Genomic DNA, 22,525 nt, shown 5'->3' with positions numbered 1-22,525 from the left:
GGCCATAACCCAAGATGGATTTCCCACCTGAAGGATTACTGGAGAGTCAACCAAAGTGTTAACCTACAAGTTTCCATTTTATTCAATTACACCTAAAAGGTCACATCCATCTGGAAGATGTGACTGGGGGCTCATACCTCTTCCAGAGCTATAATCAACACTCAAAAAAAGACTGAAATCTTAAAAAAAAAAATCACTTGACTGTGAGTATTCCAAAAATTAAACAGAAAACCACTGTTTTACTAAGTTTCTGCCGCTAACAACTTGGCACTTATTTATTCCGGCTTTGTTTCAGGTATCTGCGAACCGATCTTTGTAACTCTTCCAATTTTCTTGTTGGCTCAATGGAAGCAAAACTGGATCGAATTGGAAAATGTGCAGTGAAATTGCCCTTTAACCTGGTTCAGGCAGGTGGTAAGTTTATGCTGCCTCCTCAATGTCAGCAGTGCAAACTGCACAGTCGTTAACACCTCTCCCTGGGCCCTACTTTCTGTGCATGGCTTGGACTGGTTCAAGCTGATAGTCTCCAATTAAATCCAGCACGAGGTGAACCTGGAGCTTTGTGGCTGTAAGAGATATACCAAGAACTAGGTAGTTTGCTACATGAGATGCAGATCACTAACAACTGGTGGAGAGTAGGAGAGAGGTTCTCTCCCCACAGGAATCCCTGGAGTCACTCAACTAAGCTGAGTGGAAAAAGCTAGCTGTTGATGTCAATACCAGGAGTGGAGTGTTAAGAATATGGATGTAGCAAAGCAAGAAGCTCAATTACCTCACAAGACGAGTCAAGGTCAATGAAGGCATCATCTAACTCCCATTATTCACCCACCCACAAAATTTATGCCATTCAGGACATTACCTTCAGAATGACCCTAGAAGGTGAACACACGAATCACTAATTTGAGCTTCATAGGAACATCACAGCTTCCATACTGCCAACAATTCAATAAAGACACAGGAGAGGTGCTGGAATCTGCAGCAACACACAACCTGCTGGAAGAACTCAACAGGTTGAGCAATATGGATGGGGTTTCAGCCCGAAATGTTGACTATTTTTTTCACTCCCAGCGAGTTCTGCCAGCTATTCAACTGTGCAAAATACCCCCTGAGACACCATACAATGTTTCCTCATACATAAAAAGATGAAGTATAATCAGTGCAAACATTCTCAAGGAGAGAGGGCAGAACATGATGGCACTATCATTCTCAACACTGGAAGAGAGCTACAACTGGACATAGCTACAAAAATATTTCAAGGCTATCAAAAATGATGTTCCATTCTTAATTAATTCTCTAGGACACATTCCGTCTCTCCTCATTCCATAATTGCTGCTAATCAGAAGTTCCAGGCAATAACATTCTTTTTCTCCTGCCCTCAACTCTTCTCCTACAAGACGTCCAACCTGGACAGGCAGCAGTTCGACAAGAGAGCAACAGTGAAGGTGCACTGATAGGCCATCTGACACCGATGGTCACCGGCATAAACACCATCGCTGCACATTCTGCACCATGTAGTTCAGGGCTAGGATCTACACTTGGTAACTTGCACTTGGTGAGTCTTCGGGTTCAGTGGTCTGTCAATAGCGCTGAGGTGACAGAAGTTCATAATCCAAGCTTGCTGGCTAATGATTTTGTCAGCTCTCATAGACACATGGGAGCAGAAGTGGGGTACAGCACCACTCGAGCAGTACTTGAGGTAAAGCCTGGTACACATCCTTTCTGCGATGGAGGTTGCTGATAGCGTCCAATGACCAATGCCTCATCTTCCACAGCAACACAGGCAGATACCACTCACTATACATAGATGTTGCAGCAAGTACTGTGTTCGCTTGCTGCATGTACCAGTGTTTAGCGTGGCTTTGAGGGTGTTGTCAGTTCCCTTACAGATAATTGGAATTGTTGAGGTGTGTGAGAGTGGCAGAGAACTTCATTAGAATCTGCCCCTTTCTAGAAGAGATCTCAAGTGGATACGTCTACCTGAAAATATTTTGGGATAAGGAAATTACTGAGCAAACTCAGTAATCATCATAACTATTAAGAATAACAGCAAGGGAAAGATTAGTGAAGCTCTCCCTATTCTCCACAGATCACACCCTACGCATTAGGTACATGTTCTTCAGAGCAGAGGGTTCATTCTCCTCAAACCAGAAGTTTTGGGATGTGCAATTTTGCATGCTTGGCCACTTTTCTCTAACTAAAGGCCTACAGGTCACAAAAGAGGCACTGACATCGACCATTAAATCATAATCCAGCTAATCACATTGTAATCTGGTGAAAGTCAACATTAACACAATGATCCTGTAACCACAGGACAGTAATATAGTCTCATTGCTGTCAATGAACCATCAGTTTGATTAGTGTTGTCAGCTGTTCCAGTGAAGGCCAATTTACATACCCACCCAACCAACTCCTGAAACCTAGTCACATCTTTTGGGTACAAATCAAGAGCATGACAGAATCTCAAGTTCAAGTCCAGTTATTGTCAAGAAGCTCACCCAATCCAGCCCACTGTTATGGTTGCTGGTTAGAACTCTAACCCTCTACTATTTTTTGGGGAAAGTATTTGCTGGCCTTACTATCCCAGAAGGGAATTAAAAAGACAAGTGGCAGCAGAGTGTACCACCAGTCTGTGGGCACTGCAAACTTTGATCTGATGTCAGGGAGAAGCTCAAGAACACTGCCTGACGAAAGGTTTGGTGCAGTATCAAATGTGCTGATAGTTCTCCAAATCCTTATCTCTGTGAGTACCAAACAGCCATTGGCATTGATAGGAATTAGTGTTGGAGGCCCTCATTATCATGCTGTCCTTGCAAGAAATAGGCTTCCTGCACATTTTCCCGGCTTTGGGAGGTGTTATTTTATGCAGATGTGGAAGGCACTGTTCTTGCAGGGACATGGCGAAAACAATCAGGCAATGCAGCCATTGGTGATTTTCACTCCCATCCATACTGAAAAGGCTATTACAGTTTGTGTAGCACTCAAAACCGTGTACAAGTCTACTTCAAAATTCAAAAAACTGGATCTGAAACTTGAAGAATGGGTGCTCCATTATTTGCTTTATTTGAATCTGGGGGTGGAGTGCAGGCCAAGTAAAATAATGTTAAAATTCTTTTTGCTTCTTAAAAAGAAAAGCTGCACTAGCCTGCACAGGATAACTGAAGACAATCAGAACAAAAAATGCAACTTAGGAGCCGAAAAAAAAGAGCAGGTGTCATACTTTGCCTTAATGAGGGGTAAGAAAAAAAATAAAAGAATGTCTGTCAGCATTGGTATTATATGAACACGTTAGAACATTCTGTATGATCACATTCATTTGGCAGTGAAAAATGAAGAATACAGGAAGTGCAATTTAAAAGTTTGCTGGTGTTCTTCTAAAGCTGGCACACATCAAAAAACGATGAACCCAATCAAAGTAATAGTAGCTGAGCAAATGTGGGCTGCATGGTTCACTCTACAGAAAGCTTTATTGATCCCGAGTAACCTTCCTAAGGTTAATCAGGGTCAGCATATTATTTGTCATTTATTCAATTGTGTAAAACTATGTTCCGGAAAAGAGTTCCAGGTAAAAGTTCCTTTGCCATCAAGGTCTCATCATTAGCTCCATGATTCAACACTCAATCTGAACCAAAAGATTATTCTTTCAAACCCCACTCCAGCTAGTGGAGCACGTAATTCAGAATGACATCCCAGCATAACACAGGGGGAGGGAGGAGGATTAATTAATAATAAGTTAACTCCGTCAACAGCTGGATCACCTCGGCATTATCCCTGTCAGTGAGCAACATATGGTCAAAATCAAAAACAGCACTTTTTAAATAAGGCGATTTTTTTTTCTCCTCTGGAACAGGCTGCTCTGAATATTAGATTGCGTGTGTGTAGAATGGTAGAAAATGGATTCTCCCGCAAGATTTGCACGGTGATAATTTTTGATCTCAGTCTGCCTTTTGGGAAGAACCACTTCCTCTACATGAAAGAACAGAATTTTAAGTATTAGTTGACAAGGGGTTAGTGTTGCTTTATGACCCAAGGTGCTTAAGGAAGGTCAGATTGTTTATCTGTCTAGCATTGTTGCCCTCTTCACTACAAGCATTTGACGTATGAGGAGACTAAATATATTTAAAAGAAGAAATTTTTAATTTGTGCAAATGATTTTATTCTCGATTCCTGATTTAACTCCTGTGATTGTCTTTTTCTTGATTAATATTAGGGTTTATGTGCAGGGAAATCTTTGTCAGGCAAATGCTAAGGTTCAGTGCCAATAATACTGCTTAAAATCTACAGCCAACTTGCAATGAATGGGAAATAATATTGCTTATTCTCTGCAGCCATTCCAGTTAATTAAGTCATTCTTTTCACCTAAAATCCATTTAGCATGTTTATTTTAAAAAATGAATCAATAATGTTGCATTTGAAATGCTAATTGTGCCACTTGCTGCACAAATAGATAATATATCTGATAATAGGTTATAAACAAAAGATACTGGAAATCCTTTTGCCTAATGAGCAAAAGATGAAGTAGTCACTTCACTGGCTGCTTGAAAACTGACTATTGTCCTGACTGGGAAAGACTACTGCAGGCTGGTATTTCATGATGCCTAGAAAGTACACCAGTATAATTGTAGGTAACACTCTTACTAGCATCGTATCCAGAGGGAAAGCACTGATGGACTGAAGTAGGGAGATTTTCCATAAATCTGAAAAAGAATTAAAACATCTTAATAAGTTATAGAATTCTTTCTGATAACAAAAAAATGTCAGCAACAAACCCAGCATGCTGAGAAAATGTATCCAAGCTAAAATCTGAACTTTAGCTCTTTCATCATTTTGTCATACTTACTAAGGATACAAGCAATACTCACATTTAAACTCACAAAATATTGTACTCTTATTACTTGACATTTTAAATGCTTAACCAAATAATTATCTGCTTTGCAAGTACGATTTACATTGCCAACATGATAAGATTTTATGCATCACATACTACATATTGTAGATACTTTAAGCAGCTGTGAATTTGTTAAACTTGGACAAAATTATTCTTGCACATGCACTCATTTTAACACTGCAATGCATTATTAACATTGCTGATTATAATGTACTGCTAAATTTGACTTCCCATCCAAGGACGACTGAGTTTCTGAAAGATCTTTGCACTTCCTTCTTTCAAAATAATTATTTCAGTCCATTCCCTATCAATCATGGCTCCAACATGCCTTCCTTTTCTTAATTCAGTACTGTACTTTTTCATCGTGACTAGCTTTAGATCTTCCCAATTCAGCAGACTAACGCATTGATTTCTTTCTGACTTTGTTGTCTTCTTGCATAACTTTTGCCAGCAATGCTTAAAATTGATTAATTTTATTTGTCCCATATACATTGAAGCATTGAAACATTTATGTCAGCGTCTGATATTCTTTGCTACTATGATATTTCACTTCAGGATCCAGCTACTATTAACTAACTTTCAAATATCTATTTCTGATAAGTTAACATATTTTCAATCAGTTCTTAACTTTCAAACTACATTTCCACAAACCAAAGCAGAAGCTTGGTAAAATTTCTGAATGTAAATAAACATATCTATTGCTACAAATCCAATCGTTATTTATCCCTTAAATAAAACTTCTGCACAGTTATGTACATTTGAATACAAAAACAGTGAATCCATTTATATAACGAATCTAAATTAGTATTTACTAGTGCTAAATGACATAACAAATATAAATAACTAAGAAATTCTCAGATGGTTCCAGCAAAAATATGCAAGGACTTTGAAATGACTAAACATCAGAAATTCTGCAGATGCTGGATATCCAAAGCAACACACACAAAATGCTGGAGGAGCTCACTGCGTTCAGGAGGAAAATGTAAGGTTATTTTTATGAATGAAAAGAATACATGGACATGGGGGGAGTAGGGTTGAAATGTGATACTCTGGAGGAATTGATGTGCTTTGAAGATTGCCCCCCCCCCACCCCCAAACCAGCCACAGTAAACCATGAAACGGAAGAAAATTCATACTTGACTTTGGCTCGTTGAACTGCTACAGGGTCCTTCAAGTCCTGCTCCCAAGGCAGCTTCCCACACAGCCACTGTAGCAAGCAGTAGCCAAGGATTTCCAGGTCACTTCGTCTGGATGGAGCTGCAAGAACATGATTGAGGAAGAGAAATTAAGAATGAAGGATTAAAAATCACTTGAGGAAAATATAGAGAAACCTTTCATTTAACTGTTGTTGATGAAATGTGTAAAACCCAAGCAGACAAGTGTCTTGTTTGTTCAGCTGCACTGGAGTTGGAACGCCCAAAATTTTGGCCTTGGTTCACAGACAGGCTGTGACTCGTGTAATAAAAGCAGGGGTCAGTTTCCTTACCTCCCCCCAACCTCATCCTTCCTCAGTCTGGCCTGTCACATGAACTTGATCCCTATGGCCTCTGACATGATCCAGACAGCTCATAATCCAGCAGCAACACTTTCTTAAAGAGCCAGCAGTAAAACAAAGAAATAAATGTCTGCCTTTAAATTGCTAACACATGTTCCAGGAAGTCCACAGGGTCTGAATCACCCATTCGGAGACCCCGCGCACAGACTAAACACTGATGGCCTTTTCCTTACTTGCACAAGTACGAAGTTTGAGGAAAAGGCAAAACTGCCATCTAGTGTAGAGCAGGAACGGCAAAGCCAGCACACACGTTATTGCGTTCAGTTTGACTGCAGTCTTTTGAAATGAATAGTGGATAAGTCGCTGAAAACAACCATCATTCGCAGGGTGAATCAAAAATGCCAAGTGTTACTTAAGACTTGTAAGGGGCCAGTTTTAAATTATTTAACTGTACTGTAAGTGCCGATCTACAAAACAGATGAAAGCAGGCTGCAACAATCTAAAATTACTATTGATTTAAATGATCGGACATGAACATAGTGGTAAAAGGACACAGAATTAGTTTCCACTATCATAAACATATTGTTTTTTATTCCATTTCAACATATTTCATGTGCTTTAAATTGATTAAATTTGTGGAGTTATAATCCATTTTATTCCTACCCTTTAACTTTAAATCACTGTTGTTGAGCTGAACTACCTAAAGACACATTTGGTAACTTCCGGAAAAACTAAATTTCCCACAAAATTGAACACACTTCAGTTGTCTTAAGTAATCGATGAGACTTCATTATCGAATCCCTGTTTTGGAATGGCTAATGGCATTCATTTAAATATTTTTCTCACTGAAACAATCTCACCTCAAGAATGATACCACATATCAATTGGCTCTAGAAATTACCTGACTACTGGGAAAAAAATACCAACTTGACTTCTTCTAACACCCACATCATTAATCCTCAATCAGGTCTATTATCCAGACATACTAATTCAGCAGTGTCGATTAGGTTAAGGGGATTGTTTTTTAAGGTGTTCAGCTGTGACTTTGTGGTAACACTACTGGCTCAAAGACAAAAGACTGCACATTACATTTTGAGTTCAGGGATGTGGGCGCATAAGCCAGGAGCATAATCAGTGACAGGGACTACAGGTGATGGCTTTGATCTTTCCATTATTTATTCCAAGGAAAACTTTGCTCTTCAGATACCTGATGTCGGACAAGCAGTCTGATAAATAAGAAAAATATGAGGGCTCAGAAGGTGAGGCTGAGCTAGGTGTACAAGCAGATTAGAAAATACAGAACCAGTGTGAACAAAGATCACACTGCTTTCATCCCATTTAGGAATTTGATATGCATAGCTCTCAGAATTCTAATTAGTTCCCAGATTGGCAGACTTCCACAAAAGCACTGTATATTTATAAAAATGTCAATGATTGTAGTATGAATCTATACTCCTCAACAAAGTGTCAGCATGTGGAAGAGTTTTATCAGTGGATGCATAATAAATTACTCTTGCAGGCATTTTCAGGTGCTTGCATTGTATTCACATAAAAAAGGACAATTTTTCACTTCACCGTGTAGCCCAGAAGAATCAAACTGCCTACTACCAATAACTCAATATATAACTACATCTGCTGGACCAGAGTTCTAGAGCAATGCTACACATTCTACTATTCACAATAATAGACCTTCAGTGGTGTTGTGCAAACAGACAATTCTTTAAAAAACATCTAATTTTGCAAACTGCAATATTTTGGTATCTCCAGAGAAATTAGATATTGACTACATGCTTCAGTGACTAGAAATACTGCTGCAAAGCAGCCTGTGCATTAATCTAGATACTACCATTTCAGTGACACTAACAATGTTAAAAAGTTCAAACATAACTCGGATACAGTAATAATTCGCAGTAATTATCAAAAGCTGACAGTGCAGGATTTTAATTAATAAAGTTATTCATTGTGCTCTCTGGTAATTTGCTTGTAATATTGACAACAATAAAGTAGTTTGCTCTGTGATAGATCAAGCAGAACAAGCTTGACCTCTGCTTTGCATCAAATGATATGTGAGAATAATGGGCAACACTATAATTAGTCTGTCTGTGCAATGGGTGTTCCGTATTAGAGCAGTATGACACAAGCATTCGTGTTTACTCCGCACTTAAAGTGACCATAAAGAGCCTATCAGTTGAGCAGATGGCAGTCTAACCCACCTTAGATCATTGTGTGTGTTAACTGTAAAGACTGGGAATAAAGGAAGCACAAAGAAACTTACATAGTTTTATAAAGCTACATTACGTTTTGACGTTTTGACAACTTGCTATCTGGGACATTGCTATCTGCTATCTAGCGAAAGGTAATGCAGAGGGGCAAAAGTTTTTCAGTTCAAAACAGTTGCTTAAAAGACATTTCATTAAAAACAAATTAATTAAAATATACTAATACAGTTAAAGTAACAAAATTAAGCACTTACAAAAGCTCATTTTCCTCAAAGATTTTCTTTCCTCCTCACATCTTGCGAATTTCAAAATTCTTTCTGAGGGGGATCAACCCTGCCATACAGTAAGCTAGTTGCTACCTGTGGCTATCACTAAGAATGTCCACACTTGTTGCTCGGCAACAGTAATGCTACATTTCACCTAATCATAATTTGAGCCAAGTTTCTTTGTCTCGTTATGAGGAGAGCACTTGATAAAGAATACCCCATCCTCCTGACTTGTCCCAGTTGTTAGGGCCTTTAGATGGTCTGTCCAGTTGAGTCACTTGTTAATGGCAGCTCCCAGGATGTTCGTTTAAGTTCTCAACAATGCTTAAGGTACTGAATGCAGTTAATTATTCTCTTGCTAACTCTGGTCATTGTTCCAACAATGTATTTTCAAATCCCAGCCTCAGGACATTTCTTAATAACATGGAATCCATTCACGTTTCAACACCTGCCATTTGTGTAATTGTTATGATTTTGCTTCTGTGGTGAAAATAGTACAATATTGTCCTTGGATTTGGAACTGCCTAGATTCTGTCTAGCACAATGCTGGCACAGGTCAGAATTAACTCACCTGCACACAATAGCTTGCAGGCAGCGCTTCACAAAACAGCCATCAGTGCACCCGGAACAATGATGAGGAAACTGTTCTGTCCGAGCTAAGTCTTTGCATGTCTCCCCAAACAAAGATGCACCAGACAGCCTGTTCTTTCCATCATGGCTGAGTCGCTTTTCTTGTCACATCATCACAGACCAATGCTGCAAGGCCAGCCAACGTGCACTGCAAGATGACTAGCATTACCACAGGATTTCCAGCTTCCTTCAGGCAGAGAGAGACGCCACATGATCCAGTTTCAAAATGCACTTCGTCAGCCAGCCACATGCAGCGATCAATTTCATTCCAATGCAATTGCATGAATTTCTATGCTATTGATTAAACTGATATTTCAGTACAGAAACTACTGATGTCTATTGACATCATTCCACTTCAAAGCACCATTTAACAGCTATGAGTGACTAGACCCTCAGCCATCCCCCTACATATTATTAACCTTAACTAGTTAGGTAACTAATTTGCATTAAGTGACTGCAATGACAGAAACAGCTAAGAAACATAACAGATTTAAGTTTGCATCAAAATATAGGATTTTGTAAGGCAAAGCCCGCCACTGTATGCCAAGGGGAAGATACTGTAGTTGTGAGAAAGCAGGAAATGCTGGAAACTCTCAGCAGATCAGGCAGTATCTGTGCATGAACTTTCATTGTATTGCTATCTTCCTGTATTTTAAAATATGAAAGCCAAGAATTCCCTGGCACACCTGATGCAGAAAAAAAAACACTCCGGCTTTGTAGAAACCACTTGAATTACAACAGAAACCTGGCTCATGATCCAAGGCCCAACATGGATGTTCCGGCTGGTTTCGATTCAAACCAGGTCTCCGGGCAAAAGGTCAATGTCAGGAACACAGTAAAACTCAGTTCCAAAGGTAGAGGAAACTAAAAAATTAATGTTGATGTAACCATTTGTTCTTATTTCAGTATACTTCCCAGTTTTATTTTAATGTTCTTGCTATTTCATTGTGCCTCACCGCTGGTCTCAGACGGAAGGGTGGGCACTGATATCTGAATGCTGCTCTGTGGACAGAGAGGACCGATTGCCAGCACACCCTTGGAGATGCCGCACTCAATTACTCCATGCTTCCTCAAGGATTAGAGCAAAATGTCAGCAGTGAAAAGAAGCAATTCTACAGGTTGCTTGCAGCCTGAATTCAAACTTTACTTCCTATCCATAGAGAACAATTTCCCATCAATGTAGCAGTTGTATTTAACATTGAATATTTTACATAGCTGAATGAAAATCTGTTTTTCTTATTTACAAGTCCTATATAATACAAACGTTTGTATACAGTGAAATGGTTCATTAATAGACATGAAGTGACAAGATTGCATTGATCACAAATTTTGGCATTCTATATACAAGTCCACATTCAGCTTTGCAGGCATCTTGCACAGAATCTCCATTCACAAGTAAGCCTGCCGAGAGGATAAGGTAAAGATGAGACTACATTTTCTTGTGCACACTCAGGGGTTACCAGAGAAGTAACCAATAAAAATAAAGAGAACCAATGTTTCAGTGTGGGGAGATACACAAGATCACAGAAAGCGCAGGTTCAACCTGGCCAGCCCTATGTAGCAGCAATTTCTCCAAGTATTTATAAAATAACATGGTCCTATTTTACAATGGGTAAATTCATTCTTCATATGATATTTTATTGAGCAGGTGGGCAGCACAGTAACATACCGGATAGCATAGCGTTATTATAGTGCCAGCGATTTGGGTTCAATTCTGCTCTCTGTACAGAGTTTGTGCAATCTCCCTGTGACTGTGTGTGTTTCCTCCAGGTGCTCCAGTTTCTTCCCACGTTCCAAAGACTTGTGGTTAATTGGTCATAATGCTGTAACTAAGGGCTTGTTGGGCTGGAAGGGCCAGTTATTGCACTCTATCTCTAAATTAAATAAAAAGGTGGGGTTACAACAATCGCTGAGAGAAGCAGCAGCCTCACAAACAAAAAGTTGCTTTCCCTTCCATTCATACCTAATGTTACGTTAATGTCACCCAAACGATGAAATCTAAATCAAGCATAACTGTGGCAGCCATGACAATTCAGACCATTGTACTGTGAAATGCTTACAGCTGGAATTACTTAAATGAAGCCAGATTTTGACAAAGAATATTATTTCAAGAAAAAAGATGGAAAATAAATCAATCATGGTTTGGAGCAAGTTTTACTACAAAGCATTTTTCATAAAACATATTAAATAGCCTTGTTTTGTTTTATTTTAGAAAAATTTCAATGATGGAGCCAATGGTCCTTTCCTAGTAGACTGACTTCACAACCATTATTTTTCAGACACACAGCAGCATAGCAACATGATGAAATTTCCCAGTGTTCCTCCTGTAATTTTTTTCTAATCTTATCACAGTCATAATCCAACTGTATTACAGTTCTGTAGCATCATGGCTTCACAGTTCCCCTGTGTTTACGTTTAGGCATGACAAGCGAGGTTTTTATACGGAGAATGAAATATACCAGGGTAGACAGAGAGAACAAACTTTCTTCAGGTGGATGAGGGGAAGGTTGCAGACCAAGACAACCAAATTATAACATGAGTGTTAAGTCATCTGGTAGTAAAAAGGAAAAGACATAGGAAGTCCAAAACCTGCCCAAAGTATTGTGGATACAGGGTCATCTGAAATGCCAAAGCCTAAAATCATCCTTGCCCAGTATCATATCCAAACAATGGATGGAAACAAGGCAAATGGGACTGAGGTATTAATCAGTCGTGATTTGATTGAGTGCCATAATAACAAGGGCTGAATGGCCCATCTTTATTCAACTTTTAGTTGACTTGGAGTAATAATGTCCATGGGTAAAGCTCTGAATCCCAGGCAAAACCAGGGATCTTCTCATAAGGAACACAACATACACCCAGGTCTCCATTCTTTTGCGAAGTGAGAGTTTCAATGGTATTCTTCTCACTTGTCATTGTATGCAGCCACAATTATAAACTCAGAGATGGCAAGTATCCCACTGGCATTAGCTAACAAGGTGACAAGGAATTCTGATATAAAGCACTATTCTTGAGCAGGATCTGGAAATGACAGGAACATCTTTTACTTTTTTTGTTGCAAGGAAGGTAAGAAAACCTCTTCAAGTCAAAAGGCAGGGGATTACAGAAAGGTGAGAGAATACTGAGCTTTACTACAATTGCAGATTGCGTCCTTGTCAATCATAATAATCAGCATCAGACACAACAACAACAAACCCCCCCGTCCACTACTTGAGCTGAGGCCAGTCATCCCCAGAGTCTTAGCACACGTGAATTTCATCTCTACGATACATTCTAAATTACACTTAGTCTGGGTACCTTGACTGGACTCTACATATGAAATCAATAGACCGTTTTAGGAGAAACTAACTACAGGGACAGGTCAGTATACTGATACGTCCAGACCTGCAAGAAACTGGCAATACTGTATTGATTATCGTTGTGATTTCCACAACAGAATCTGCAGGGAAACTGGAGTTGAACCCATATGCATACATAATCCACCATCTTGCCACACCTTCAGCTCACAGTCTTGTGGTGACAGCTGTGAAAAAATGTCAGGGCAGGTGGCTTGTGGGTGTGGGTAGAAAGCAGTGACATCTGCACTTGCAGAATGAATGTAAGCCCCCGCTCTTCAACACAAGAGAATTTCAGAACCAGATTTCATTGCACGTGCATTTAATTCATCTAGAGGGTGCAGAGGAGATGTACTGGGATGCTGAATGGACTAGAGGGCTTGTTTTATGAAGACAGGTTGTGCGAGCTGGGGATTTTCTCTTTGGAGTGAAACAGGATGAGAGGCAACTTTATAGAGGTGCACAAGATGAGGCATAGATTGAGTGGACAGCCAAAGACTTTTTCCCAGGATAGAAATGGCTAATACAAGGGGGCATAATTTTTTGATGACTGGAGGAAAGTACAAGGGGACATGAGAGATAAGTGGTAGGTGCATGGAACACATTGCCGGGGTGGTGGTAGAGACAAATAAATTAGGGCCATTTAAGAAACTCTTAGATAGGCACATGGATAACAGAAAAATAGAGGGCCATATTGGGCGATTAGATTGATCTTAGGGAAGCTGAAAAGTTGGTACAATGTGATGGGCTGAAGGGCCTGTACGATGCTGTACTATTCTCTGTTTTATATTCTAATGCAGACGATGGATTTCTACTCTGTTGGCTTTGAGAAACTACCACATGAACTTCAGTCTCATCCAGCCATATAATTTGTTCTGGTTTAATTATGAGCACAACAGCACAACCAAGATTTGTTCACAGTATCTAAAAATCAATGATAAGAAGTGGCAGTCTTAAAAATAGACGCTTGTAACAGTATAGAGAAATAAATCAGGATCCGGTTAAGCTGTACTGAAAATCTGTATTTTAAAATTTTACAAAGCAGCCTAATTTGTTTGGGTCCACTATATATGTCCACTACATTACCAAGAGGGTGCTGGGTGTACAGCAAAATATTTATATTAAAATAAACTGAAATACAGTGCTCAACAATTTCTGGTACCTGTGGGGTTTAATTTGGCAAGAAATGTTAAGCAAAGTTAAAACAAAATGTTAAAATATTTATATTTTCTTTGCACAATAGTTTACCATGCTGTGAACAAGCTCCTTAAAGCAAGAATATGAGCAATCCCTCCATGAGGTAAACGACAGTACACACTCTCCTATCTTTGTTAAAAGCCTGCTTGTGCCTTTCAGGTAAGTGATGGAGCAACAGCCATCACAGAGTATCAAGTTTTTACCTTAAATTAAACTCACTGGGACAAGGGTTAGCAAGGCAGTTTTCTTTCTCTTGGATAGAATGGCACAATAACTACTGTGCCTCAATATATTTTAACCTCAACCTCAGGAGAGCATTCTTGTCAGTTTACTTTTTAGTTCACATCTTACTGCGTCAATTCATCTCTGATCTCTGGACAAGCCTACAGTTTTAGGTGGATATGTAAATAGATAGGTACTTTATTGATCCCAAAGGAAATTACAGTGTCACAGTAGCATTACAAGTGCACAGATATACAAATATTAGAAGAGAAGTAAGAAAGAATAAAAAAAATGTTACCTTAAACAGTCTAACAAGAGGGGGCCATAACTTCCCTGGCTATAGGTTGACTCATTATAGAGCCTAATGGCCGAGGGTAAGAATGACCTCATGTAGAGCTCTTTGGAGCAGCACAGTTGTATTAGCCTATTACTACAAGTGCTCCTCTGTTCAGCCAGAGGGTGAGACACATTGTTCAGAATTTCCAGGATTTTCCATAGGGTCCTTTGTTATAGAAATCAAACCGGACACACTGGAGGCTATGGTAGAACAGGGCCAACCTCTCTAATCAGTTTATTGAGCCAATTGGCATCGCTTGTGTTGATGCCATTGCCCCAGCACACCACCACATAGAAGATTGTACTGGTGACAACAGACTGGCAGAACCTGTAAAGGACAGCCCTGCATATTCCAAAGGACCTCAGTCTCCTCAGGAAGTAGAGGTGACTCCAGCCCTTATTGTACACTGCCTCTGTGTTGGTGCTCCACTTAAATCTGTCATCAATGGAGCACCCCCAGGGACTTGTATATCCTTTTAGTGGTAAATCGTCTATGGTCTAATATTAAAAGGCAAAGTTTATCATGATTGTTACGATGAACAGACATTATGATCTAGAATGTGATGCTTAAAAGAGAGATGAAACTCAATTACAAAGTAACTGTCCAAAGACTGAACAATTTCTTTAATTTACTTTTTTGCTGGGTCAAGGGGAGATAGAAGAGACACAGTTCCAACTGGATAACCTTTCAGAGAACTAGCCGAGGCACGATGGCTTCCCCTGCACTGGTGTATTCTTATCAATGGCTTTACAACTAGAAATAAGAGAATCTTAATGCTTTGTTCAAGATTTATGAAATCAAATACCCTGTAATGAGCCATTATAAAACTTTCCTACACACTTGTGTGTGGCAATGTTATTTACAACTGCAAGCAAAAGGCCACCAGCAAAGCATGGTATGATTCTCTAACAAGAACTGGACAACAGTCTTGTTCAATCACAGTACAGCATGCAGAAACTCCTGCATCACACGCATTCAGACATCATGGGGTTTGTGACACAAATCAAAAATGGGAATTAACAGGGCATGTATTGAAGGTGAGAGGGGATAAGTTAAAGAGGGATGAGAGGGGTATGATTTTTTACTCTGAGAGTGGTGGATTCCTGGAATGCACTGCCTGGTATGGTGGTAGGGGCAAATACATTGGAGTCTTTTGAGAGACCTTTGGATAGGCACATGGATGTAAGGAAGATGGCGGGATATGGACATTGGGTAGGTAGGAGGGATTAGCGTTTGGGTGCTTTTGACTTGTTTTTTTAGCTGGTTCAGTACAACATTCTGGGCCAAATGGCCTGTTCCTGTGCTGTACCTCCATGTTCTAATAAGACCTGAATTTGGCAAAAACAAAAGGGTAAAAAGGATAAAAACGTCCTTTTAACTAATGTGATAAGGCTTTGATACAACTTCACTTATATGCACAAAATCTTCCAAGGGCTGAGGAATTTTCACATTTTCTCCCGCCTTCCTTTAGGCTACTATAGCATTGACAATCCCTTCACAAGAATTACCGTGAACATTCTGGAAAGTACAATCTGTAAATAGAATATTAAGTCACCTGGTCTATTAAAAACTGCCTTACACAACTGTTAGAAGCAGACTATTAAAATGCTTTTGATTAATGTAGGAATTATTGTGGGTGCTGTAGCTTTCCTCAGATCGCAGATGGATGGGGAAGCACGGTCCCCACTTCACCTAGGTTCATAATATTTCTCTCCCTGGTTCATAAGACAGGAAATTATACGACAGCTAACTTGACTTCAATAGTTCGCATGATGTTGCACTCCATTATTAAGGATGAGGTTTGGGAGTACAGTACTTGGAGGCACATGATAAAGTAGGTCAAAGTCAGCATGTTTTCCTTCAGGAGAGATCTTGCCTTTCAAATCTGCTGGAATTATTTTTAGGAAATAACAGGCAGGATATACAAAGAAGAGTCAGTGGATATTGTTTACTTGGATTTTCAGAAGGCCTTTGACAAGCTATCACACATGAGACCACTTAACAAAATAAGAGCCCATGGTATTAAAGGAAAGGTACTGGCATAGTTAGCAGGTTGGCTGACTGACAGGAGGCAAAGAGTGGGAATAAAGGGGGCGCTGCCGGTGACTAGTAGTGTTCTGCAGGGGTTGGTATGCGTTTATATCTTTTCAAGCTATGTCGATGATTTGGATGACGGAGTTGATAGCTTTGTGGCTAAGTCTGCAGATCATACAAAGACAGGAGGAAGGGCAGGCAGTGTTGAGGAAGCAGGGAGTCTGTTGAAGGACTTAAGACAGATCAGAATAGGTAAAGAAGTGTCAGATGGAATACAGTGTAGAGAGGTGAATGCTCATGCACTTTAGTAGAAGGAATAAATGGGGAGCAAAGGGAGATGGGAATCCTCTTGCAGGTTTCCCTAAAAGTTAACTTGCAGATTGAGTCGGTGGTAAGGAAGGCAAATGCAACGTGGAGACTGATTCGGAAGGGCATCAAAGGTTATGGAAGGAGAATGGGGTTGAGAGGAATAATAAATCAGCCATGATGGAATGGTGGAGCAGACTCAATGGACCAAGTGGTTTTATTCCGCTCCTATGCCTTACTGACTTATGGTCTTTTTAAAATCACTGGCTGTGGCTAAACATTCATACCAGGAATACTTAAATCTTCTCATAGACCAATATTGATCATGTAGAGCCAATCAAGGTTTACACTAAAACTTAGTTGATCTATTTCTGCGTCTGCAAAAATCAACTCTTTATCCCATGAGCATAAACTGTTGTGCTTTTCTCCAGAATGTACATGCTGTATAAACTAAAGCTTCAATCTAAGAATTTCATCCTCTGCTCAGAAAATTTATCTGTTACAAAGCCACATAGATCAGCAACTCTCCGCTGCATAATATATGATTTTACTTCAATTAGCTGAAATTTACACGGGCTATTGACCTGATCAGTGTGGTCTTGTGGTTAAGGTTGGCCTAGCAGCCACTGCAATGTCTTGTGGTCACAGAAAATGAGAAGACTTATACCAAAGACGGACAACCGAAAACCACTCCATGTGGCTGGGGGTACTGAAAAATCAAAAATGCTGATAGGAAATTTTAAAACCTTTTCCCGATCATGACAAAATCCTCTCCTAAATATTACAGAAACTTGTAAAACATAATTTTAAAAAATAAGGTAAGTTTAAATATGTGCATATATTTGTGAGTGGTGGGGTAGAGATAGGTCTCTGCTAAAGGAGGTATAACGTGCCCCTTCCTCTGCTAGCCTGCAGATCACCCTTGGGCAAGGTGTAGCACCTGCTTAGCTCCCCTGATCAGAGTCACTTGAAAGTGATGGTGGATGGTCGTATGAGTAGCTGTTGCATATCACAAGTCCTGGTTATGCAACCACTGACACCAGGCAGACAATCTCTGAATAGTATTGATAATGGCTGGGGTCACCCAGCTTGTAAAGACACTGCTCAGAAGGTAATGGCAAACTACATCTGTAGGAAAATTTCCCAAGAATAATCATTATGGATAGAGAAGATGGAAGACTATGATCACCCACGTCATATGACGCGATACATAATGATGATGACGACGACATATATTTGATTCATTTTTTTTTAAACTTTGCATCTAATTTATTGCATGACTTTCAGAGACATTCTGGTCTCTGTGGTTCTTTCCGTAACAGCTGAACAGGTTTACTGTGCTTCCTCAGCCTCATAAATCCTGACTCTGATGCACCATACCATGTATGTGTTTCAGTTATACCCTGGCACCCTTAGCATGAGGGAAATCAGACTGGTTGGTTCTGGACAACTTGGTAAAGATAGTTAATCACTGGATACACCCCAAAAAAAAACATTTAAAAGGATTTGCACTGTAGTCCAGTTGCCTATTCCCCCTGCGGTCCCTTGGCCTGAGGAATGCTGGGTACAAGGCCACAAGGACAGCTTCTCCAGAGTGGCCAAGATAGTCTTCATTTATCTTTCTATCTGCCTTGCAACTTTGCAGGATCTTCCTTACATCTTGTAATTCCATGCAAATAAAATCCATTAACCTCATCCAAAATGCCATAATAATGAAGAATTCACCTGCCTCACAGTTCTGTGACCAGCTAATGATTTGACAGTTTGTCCTTTGTGATGACACATCCAGGAAGTATACTAAACTATTCACTGGGAGGCTTTCACATTGCCTGGATTTTCATGTATTGAAATAGATCTGGCAGCTGTTCAAGGATCAGTTTCGCACAGCAATCTATTGTTGGCCCTTACACTTGGAATTATTTTCTGTATTTTATTTTTCCAAATGGCAAACTCGTTGCCAATGTTATTTTATTTGTACCAATGAAACAATTCAGCAAAATTCCCTGAAGAATATCAGTGACTTTCGGAGCACCTAAAAAATATTCCATGAAGAAATAATAAATGAAATGTTCCTATATCTTCAACACTCTGCAAAAACCCTCCCTTATTAAGGAAGCCTTCTCAGCAGCCCTAAGCATTACTAACTGAATGTCATAGTGGAAACCTAATATAACTACAATACTTGCAGAGAGCTTCTTGCCAGGTCATTATATTCTTTTCAGCATGACCTGAAAGTTTTCCTCAAGTCACTTGCCTACACAAAGTCAAAGAAATAAATTTGTTCAAAACAGAAATTTCAAAGCCACCAACATTGATGCAAGCAAAATTTCCAGTCAGCTGTGGTGATAGATCCGTTTATCATTAAACTTGCTTATGCTTGTTTTTATGACTTTAACACAGGTGGCGAGGTGGAGATGCATCTCTACCAAAGGAGGTGTAAGGTGGTCCTTCCCTCCGCTCACCTGCAGATCACCCTTGGGCAAGCTGTAGCACCAGCTTAGCCTCCTGATCAGGGTCATATGAAGCCATGGGAGCAGGTCGGATGAGCAGCTGGTGTGTATCACAAATCCTGGTTGTGCGACCACTGAGGCCAAACAGACAATCTCTGAAGAGTGTCAACAACGATGGGGGTTACCTATCTTGTAAAGTCACTGCCAAGAAGGTGGCAAACCACTTCCGTAGAAAAATTAGCAAAGAACAATCAGGTCAAAGACCATGATTGCCCATGTCATATGACATGCACATAATGTTGATGACCCGTGGAAAGCAGCCAAAAGAATGAGAAGGACAGCATAGTGATATTTCCAAAAGTGCAGGCAGCATAAATGGGGCATGTGACCGTGCAGACGCATAAAATTAATGTCACTTCTACCCAAGTTCTGATTAAAGGAATTGCTAGGAAGAAGGAAGCAATGTTCCCAGTTCCCAAGGAGAGCAGGGTCAGCTGCCTCAGCAACAATCGCCCAATAGCACTCACATTACTGAACTGCTCTGAGAGCCTGAGTGTGGCTAGAATTAACTCCTATAGGAGCATGCAGCTGGATCTGCTGTAATTTGTTTACCGCTAACGCAATTTCACTGACTCTCCACTCAGCTTTGGAGCATTTAGACAACATCAATACACGTCAGGCTGCTGTTCAGCATTCAATATCCTTCCTTCAGTACTATTCAACTAGCTCCAAAATGTGAGCCACTGTACAATGGGATTCCCATTAGTCTGCAATGGGAATCCTTGACAATGGATTATAGTGAGTAGTATTGCAACAACAACCTGCACTCAATGTTGGCAAGATCAAGGGACTGATTGCGAACTTCAGGAAGGGGAATTTGGGAGAACACACACTAGTCCTCACTGCGTGGCCAACAGTGGGAAGTGTGAGCAGACTTAAATTCATAGGCATCAAAATCTCAGATCTTCTGTCCTGGGCTCAACACACTGAAGCAATCACGAAGAAAGACTGCCAGGGGCAATTTTCATTAGGAGTTTGAGGAGATTTGGTATGTCACCAAAGGCTCTTGCAAATTTCTACAGGTGTATGGAGAGCATTCTGACTGGATGCATCATTACCTGGTACGAAGTGTTCAATGTACAGAATCAAAAGACTACAGACAGCTGTAGACTCAGCGAACTCAATCACAGGCCCAACCACACCCTCCAGCAGATTTCTAAATGGTCAAGGTATTCTTCTCTTACACTACCTAGTTCTGTAATTACTCTAATTTTTAAATGTCGCACCATACTGCGCCACAAAACAAGAAAGTTCACAACGAATGTTAGTGATAAGAAACCTGGATTATGACAATAAGTAAAGGGATTATCGGATTTGACCAAGATGTCACGAAGACAATAACTCATTTGGAACATAAAAAGCGAAAGATGCGTATCAAGGCTGCATCATTCTGGAGATAAATGATCCACTGAGAAGGAAGACTTGTGATGTGAAGATGTGGATAAGGAGACTACATCACAGTTCTGGGAGAAGGGTCATGCACAGGGAACAGGGTGCGAATGTTTGCAAAACCTGCTGAGATTTGCTGAAGATGTACAAATTGAGAGTTAAATACAGGAACTAAAATGGGTGGAAGTATAATGGAAGTTGCTGATGGAATCACAGGTGGTTATCAGTAGATAGCAAATAGCAGAACAGAGTGAGAACAGGAGAAAAGGGGAAAAAAGGGATGGAGGTGGGAGCATATTAAAATATAAATTGGTATATTGACTTATTTTATCACATACCAAGTTACGGTGAAAAAACCTGTCTTGTATACAGTCTGCACAGATCAATTCATTACAATGTGCCATTGAGGTAATGCAAGGAAAAACAACAAGATGCAGAACAAAGTGTATCAGCTACAGAGCAAGTGTAGTGCAGGTAAACAATAAGATGCAAGGTTATAATGAGGCCAAAAGGACATTTTATTGTATGAGGGAACTATTTAACAGTGGAGTAGAAGCTAGTCCTGAGCAAGGTGGTATATGCTTTCAGGTTATTGTTTCCTCTGTCAAATGGAAGAGGGAAGAAGAGAGAATGTTCAGGGTGGGTGGGACCTTCGATTGCACTGGCTGCTTTACTGAGTGAGAAGTGTAGACAGAGTCCCTGGAGGAGAGGCTGGTTTCCACGATGTGCTGAGCAGTGTCCCAATTCTCCGTAGTTTCTTGTTGTCATGAGCAGAGCAGTTGCCATAAACAGAGGCAGAAGTTAGAAACAAAGAAGTTAGAAACACTCAACCTTAGGATGAAAGAGCAAAATGGGATTAACATTTGTTCAATTAAACAAACCATATTGCATGTTTTCTAGAAAAGGGAAAGCAGAAATAGGACCCATAATATTTATGAAATAACAGGTGCTATTCAGATGACCTTAGCAGAATTAAAGGAAAAGTTGCTCTTTTTAAAAAAGTTATCTATTAAAACCTTGTTTAATGAACCCCAAAACTAACAATTAAGGAAAGGCAAGAAAATTCATCTTCAGCTTTTGGTTATTCAAACTGTTTTTATAGTTTTGAGTTTGAGTGGTCTTGAGCATCAGTGCCTAGAAGCACTTAGTAATTTTCTTATTCAACAAAAAGATCTCACGGAGGTAGAGGATGAGCAGTCCAAGTCCAATAACTGGCCAAGAGGACAGTTAGAAAAGAAATATATTTGCTACTTGGAACATCTGAGTGTAAGTAACAAATTTACAAGGTAGTTCATCAGTCACTGAAAGTAAGCATGCAGGTACAGCAGGCAGTGAAGAAAGCTAATGGCATGTTGGCCTTCATAACAAGGGGAGTTCAGTATAGAAGCAAAGAGGTCCTTCTGCAGCTGTACAGGGCCCTGGTGAGACCACACCTGGAGTATTGTGTGCAGTTTTGGTCTCCAAATTTGAGGAAGGATATTCTTGCTGTTGAGGGAGTGCAGCGTAGGTTCACGAAGTTAATTTCTGGGATGGCGGGACTGTTATATGTTGAAAGATTGGAGTGACTGGGCTTGTATACACTGGAATTTAGAAGGATGAGAGGGGATCTGATTGAAACATATAAGATTATTAAGGGATTGGACACGCTAGAGGCAGGAAACATGTTCCCGATGTTGGGGGAGTCCAGAACCAGAGGCCAC

The 22,525-nt window shown here is 40.0% G+C and overlaps 1 protein-coding gene across 6 annotated transcripts in view; it reads right to left on the bottom strand.

Annotated features, from left to right (window-relative positions):
- The window catches only part of LOC134350565 (serine/threonine-protein kinase VRK1-like), a 102,161-nt gene that overhangs the window by 34,853 nt on the left and 44,783 nt on the right, over positions 1–22,525 (bottom strand). For all 6 annotated transcript variants that reach the window (XM_063055934.1, XM_063055932.1, XM_063055930.1 and 3 more), the window contains 2 exons: positions 6,022–6,142; positions 4,636–4,694 (listed from right to left, as the gene is read on the bottom strand). In XM_063055934.1, coding sequence (XP_062912004.1) covers positions 4,636–4,694; positions 6,022–6,142 — 180 coding nt within the window. The remainder of the gene's footprint in view (positions 1–4,635; positions 4,695–6,021; positions 6,143–22,525) is intronic.

The sequence above is a fragment of the Mobula hypostoma genome, chromosome 8 (genome assembly GCF_963921235.1).
Source record: "Mobula hypostoma chromosome 8, sMobHyp1.1, whole genome shotgun sequence".
In the NCBI taxonomy this organism is placed as follows: domain Eukaryota; kingdom Metazoa; phylum Chordata; class Chondrichthyes; order Myliobatiformes; family Myliobatidae; genus Mobula; species Mobula hypostoma.
This window is presented reverse-complemented; position numbering and strand designations above follow the sequence as displayed.